Source organism: Homarus americanus, unplaced genomic scaffold (genome assembly GCF_018991925.1).
Source record: "Homarus americanus isolate GMGI-L3 unplaced genomic scaffold, GMGI_Hamer_2.0 scaffold40856, whole genome shotgun sequence".
NCBI lineage: Eukaryota > Metazoa > Arthropoda > Malacostraca > Decapoda > Nephropidae > Homarus > Homarus americanus.
In genome coordinates, this window is record NW_024734615.1 from 6,857,867 (window position 1) to 6,863,866 (window position 6,000).

Consider the following 6,000-nt stretch of genomic DNA (forward strand, 5'->3'; position numbering starts at 1 on the left):
GGCCTTCCAGTCAAGTTTGTTGTCTATAGTTACACACAGGAGTTTGACAGACTGCACCAGCTGGAGAGGATGGGCACCCACTGTGACTGCTGAGGCTTGCACTGGAGTGGTGGCGGTATTGATGTGCATGACTACGGTTTTGGTGTGGTTGATGGTGACCTTGTTCTCCGTAGCCCATGACTGTAGCCTGTCCTGGGTGCCTTGTAGCGATGAGTAATCTGGTGCGATGTTGTCCACTGAAGCCCCCACAGTGCAGTCATCCACGTACTTCCACCTGTGAGGAGTGTCCGATAGAGCGTCGTTGATCAGGATGAGGAAGCACAGTGGTCCCATCTTGGTCCCCTGGGGAACACCGCAGGTGAGGTGTTGGGATGTGGAGACCAAGCCCTGATACCTCACTGCCTGGCGACGTCCACTCAAGAAATCAGTGAGCCATGAGACCAGGTTGGTGAGCAGCCCTAGTGCAATAGCCATGTTGATAACAGTGCAGTGATCAACAAGGTCAAAGGCCTTCCTGAAGTCCACAAGGGCAACGGCCAGTGATGTCTTACGTTTCTGCAAGTTTTTGTGCAGAAAATCCAGAAAGCTCACCAAGCAGTGTGATGTAGAGGAGGTCCTCATATTGCCAAATTGCTGTGGATCAATTGACTGATAGATACTGGCAAATGCCCACTCAAAAACAAAGTCCTCACAAAGTAGACTGGGTATGGGGGTAATGGCAACTGGCCTGAGGTCGTTAGGGGACTGTGGGGTGGTGACCTTGGGGATGGGGGTGACAAATGCGGTTTTCCATTCATTAGGGCATTTGCTTTGTCTGAGGGATGCATTAATAATAGAACAGAGGGGGGTGGCAAGTTCGACTGCAAACTCCTTGTATATTTTGATTGGGAGGTCAATTGGGGCCGTGGAGCATTTGGATTTAAATTTCAGGAGTTTGTTGGCGATTTCATATGGTTGAACACTGGGAGGGGGGGAGGGGGAAGGTAAGTAAGCTGGGAGGAGAGTGAGGTCAAGTCTGGGTAAGGTATGACATATGGTAGCAAAATGGTTATTAATTATCTCAGCTGCCTCCTCACTAGGTAAATGTGAGATGAAAGGAAGTGTGGGAGACTGACGGCTGAGACCACAGAGATCTTTTACCTTGGAGTACCACTGACAGATGCCGACTTCCTTGAGGCCGTGCACTTTCCTGGGATAATAAGTCTTCTTGGCAGACTTGATTTCCCCGATGACCTGGTTACGTAGACTTTTGTACAGGCGGTTGTTGGTGTAGTATGCCTTGTTGCGCTGCTCAATAAGTCTTTTTATGCGGGGCGTAGTGTGTGTGTGTGTGTGTGTGTGTGTGTGTAAAACAAACTATACAACCTCTTATGATCTCTGCATGGAATGTCAGGACCCTTCTGGATACTGGCACAAATGAGCGTCAATTGCCCTTGTGGCAAAAGAGCTGACAAGGTATAACACCGACATAGCAGCCATTAGTGAGTCCCGGCTCCCAGTCGAGGGTCAACTCACAGAACTGGGGTCTGGTTATACCTTCTTCTGGAAAGGTAAGCCTGCTGCAGAGAGAAACTGCATTTATGGAGTTGGTTTTGCCATCCACCAACGCATCCTACAAAGGCTAACTGAAATGCCTATTGGGATCAACGAGTGCCTGATGACGCTCTGAGTCCCACTGAATCACTCACGTGATGATTTTTTCATCAGTGCATACGTCCCAACACTGGATGCAGAGGATGACATCAAGGAGGCCTTTTATGCCGAACTTGACTGAGTGCTAACCTCTATCCCCAGAGAAGATAAGGATGTGCTCCTTGGTACTTCAATGCCAGAGTTGGCAGAGATGCTGACATTTGGCAGGGAACCATAGGGAGAAATGGACTAAGCAAGTGTAATCCCAATGGCCTAATCCTCTTCAGCAAGTGTGCTGCACACAACCTCACAATCACCAACACCTTTTTTAGGCAGGCCAACAAGTTCAAGGGTTCGTGACAACACCCACGATCCAAACACTGGCATCTCATTGACTACATCACTGTTAGAGAAAGAGATCGCCGAGATGTCCTCATCATCCGCGCCATGCGTGGCTCAGACCACTACGACACTGATCATTGGCTCTTCAGAGCCAAGCTTTCACTTCATGTCGCCCCAAAATGGCGAAGCAGCAAGCCTCCAGAAGAGGTTTTAACACTAAGCATCTGGAGGATCCAGCATTAGCACATGCTTTCAGAGAGCAGCTCGAATGTGGGCTGATAAAGAACCCAACAACAAACATCCCAAATCCCAGTGCCAAATGGGATATTCTCAACACTGTCATGACAAAAACCTGCAGAGAGACCTAACCTAACCTAACCCAACCCAGCAGTCAATGTACTTGTTGACGACAAACGTGCTGCTTTAACTGAGTGGCATAACAACCCTCAGTCTCGGACCAAAGCTGATACCTTCCGCAGGAAGAAAGCTGCAGCCCAGAGGGAACTTCGCAATCTAAAGAACGACTGGTTTAAAAATAAAGCATGTGAAACACAAAAATTTGCAGATAAGCACAAGATGCGTGAATTTTTTAATTCCAGCAAAGCATTTTATAGGCCAATCACTCGTAGCGCAGCCCCTCTCAGTTCATCCGATGGTAACTCCACAATTAAAGACGATAAAGGCCTCCTTCAGCGTTGGAAAGATCACTACCATTCACTGCTCAACCGAAACACTCCTCCATCCCTCGATGAGATAGCCACTGCCATCAAACAAATGAAAAATAAAAAGCTTCAGGACCTGATGGAATCCCAGCCGAGGTGTATAAAGCAGGGGGACCTCTGTTTACCAGCCGTCTCCACTCTCTCCTGGAGAATATATGAGAAAAGGAGGAAATCCCCCAAGATCTTATAAGAACAAGGGGGACCGGTCAGACTGGCAACTACCGCGGGATCTCACTGCTGTCCATAGCTGGCAAGATTATCGCCCGAGACTTCCTTAACAAATTTCTTCTTGAAGCGGAAAACTTCCTCTCAGAATCTCAATAAGACTTTAGACCACCACGTGGCATCACTGACATGATCTGTGCTGCCCGCCAGATAAATAAAAGTGCAGAGAACAGCGTCATGACCTGTGCATGGTTTTCATTGACCTAACCAAGGCCTTAGACTTGGTCAACAAGGAAGCCCTCTGGTGGACCCTCAGCCGTTTGGCTGCCCCCCAAAATCCATCGCCACTGTGAGGCAACTCCAGGATGGTATGAACGGCAGTGTCCTGCACAATGGCACCCAGTCTGAGTTGTTCCCCATCCAAACGGAGGTTAAACAAGCGTGTGTACTGGCACCAACTCTCTTTTCTATTTTCTTGGCTGCCTTCCTTACTTGTGCCAGCGCAAATTTTGCCGGCGGGGTGGACATAGGGTACCGAATGAAGGGTCTTTTCAACATAAGACGACTCAAGGCAAGAACAAATGTGTCGGCAGCTTCCATTACTGAACTTCAGTAAGCAGACGACCTCACCCTTGTTGGTCACACCGAACACGACCTACAGGAGAACCTGAACACCTACGCAGATGCATATGCACACTTCGGCCTTGAGATGAATGTACGAAAGATTCAGATTCTCTTTCAACCTGACCCTGGTTCAGACACACCTCCACCATCCATCCATCTTAATGGTACTACCCTCTCTAATGTTACCCACTTTCGGTATCTCGGATCTCACCTGTCCACCACCACGGACATCGAAGAAGAGATTCAGCATCGGATCAGATGTGAATCTCAAGCCTTTGGCAGACTCCAAAACCATGTCTTCAGCTGTAGGGAACTGAAATTATCTACAAAGTTACATGTATATCAAGGAATGACCCTCCCCATCCTGCTATATGGCAGCGAGACATGGGTCACATACAGGAGGCACCTCAAGGCACTTGAAAACTTTCACCACCTTAGTCTACGTTCCATCCTCCGAGTTAGCTGGGAAGACAAGAGAAAAAATGCCAGTATTTTTGCTGATACAAACTGTAGGAACATCGAGGCTACCATTATCCATGAACAACCAAGCTGGACTGACGATGTTACCCGCATGGACGACAGTAAACTGCCAAAGCAACTACTTTACAGTCACCTAACAAATTGTAAACGTAACGCTGGTGGGCAGCTGAAAAGGTATAAAGATAGTCTTAAGACAAACCTGAAAAAGTGCCAAATCGACCCCCTCACCTGGGAGACAATAACTCCACATCGTAACACTTGAAGGAGCACCACACAAGCTGCCAATATTTTTGATTTAGCCCAACTGCAAACTGAGGCAGAGAAGCGCCAACGCCGGAAAGACTCTACCGCCGCCCCTCCCACACTCGATGTAGACCTCCACAAGTGCAACATCTGTGAGCGACTCTGCCGGTCCCGTATCGGCTTCTTTAGTCACCTCCAAACTCACCAATGAATGTGACATCCCTAATAACTCATATCATTGCATCACAGCTGGATGATTGTCATACTCGATTCTGAGTGACAGCAAAGTAGTAGTAGTGTGTGTGTTTTACAGGGTCAAGTATTTTTTACACGGATTCGTATAATAAATCTTCCCCTTATCAGGAGGTGTGACGAACTATATCAAACTGGCAACACTTTGATTATGTTACAGGATGGCGGCCTCAAGGGTGATTTAAGTAGATATTATGCCAAGATTACCGTAAGTAGTTGGGTGATTGACTCTATTAACTCTATTGAGAGAGAGAGAGAGAGAGAGAGAGAGAGAGAGAGTATGGTAATCACTCCAACATTATGAGAGGCAACGCACACCAAATCTTCCTTATGTAAAATGACTACACAAACAGCAGCTTGTGACAATAGTGACTAACCAACAAGAGATACTCACAGAATAAGAAGCGATGAGGAAGGCGGCGTTGGCTCTCTTCTGTGGGTCCAGCGTCGTGTAGTGCACGATTTTTTTCTTCGCCAGCGACAGAGACTGAAAGAAAGATGAAATGAATTTACCATGACCATTCGTGTACTGCTGTGGGAACACAATTAGATGTCACCCTAAAATATACTACATACTACTCTACACATGAAAACGATGTGCGTGTGTGTGTGTGTGTGTGTGTTAGCTGCAGGTCAAAACACCACAACTGGAGGCCAGGCCAGAGGGGTTCACCATGTGGGTCATGGCGCACCTCCTCCTCCTCCTCCATCCACCATCACGCCCACCATCAGTCACGGGTGGTGTCGCATCCTCCTACCCCTTACTCACATCACCGACACCCTCCTACACATCACTTAAGTTTGGCTCCCCTGACCCGCTGCACACTAGTCAACGGCCGACACACACATTCAGGACAGGACAGTAAAGTCTTCTGGCAACGTGGGCGAATTTGTTACTCAAGTCCTACACTAACTGACATAAGGTAGAAAGCAGCACAAGAAGAACACTGCTGGTTCTCCTCTGTGCTCTAACACCAAGCATAAAATCTCTCATACAACCACAAGTGCCCCTCTCCCCTGGCTGTACGGGACTCCCTGGCTCCGGGTCCCTTTCCTCCATGGTAACTACACTTTATACAGGTAAATTGAAGTCCAATGTTAATTATGACATCCGGTCATAAATCTGCTAGACAGGAAAATTACAGTGAACAAGTTGCCAGGCCGCTTCTTTGGCTGGTGCCCTTTAAAGGTAAAGAAACATGACTGGGGGGGCATGAAGCCGCTTACACAGGATTCCAACGAGCGCTGATGGAGGGGCGGACACTGTATATACCACCTGCCCGCGCCGGCCATCGCTCCAACATTACCTGTCTTTTCACACTACTGTCTTTACACGGTGAGATAAATTTTTATTACTACCGTCGGTGAGAGAAACTCTGAGGTGAAGAGCATCAAGGAGTTCAAACACGAGAGAGAGAGAGAGAGAGAGAGAGAGAGAGAGAGAGAGAGAGAGAGAGAGAGAGAGTAACCTTGGTGCCACCGTCATGTACCCGGTCCGGCTCACCCCTTACACAAAAACTTGATCATGGTTATGATACAC

General features: G+C 47.9%; 1 protein-coding gene across 1 annotated transcript in view; it reads right to left on the minus strand.

Annotated features, from left to right (window-relative positions):
* The window catches only part of LOC121870336 (dual specificity protein phosphatase CDC14A-like), a 51,492-nt gene extending 45,972 nt beyond the window's left edge, over positions 1–5,520 (minus strand). Inside the window, exons 1-2 of the mRNA XM_042372118.1 lie at positions 5,488–5,520; positions 4,855–4,992 (exon numbers count right to left, since the gene is read on the minus strand). Of these exons, the coding sequence (XP_042228052.1) occupies positions 4,855–4,992; positions 5,488–5,520 (171 nt within the window). The remainder of the gene's footprint in view (positions 1–4,854; positions 4,993–5,487) is intronic.
* Between the last annotated feature and the right edge of the window lie 480 nt (positions 5,521–6,000).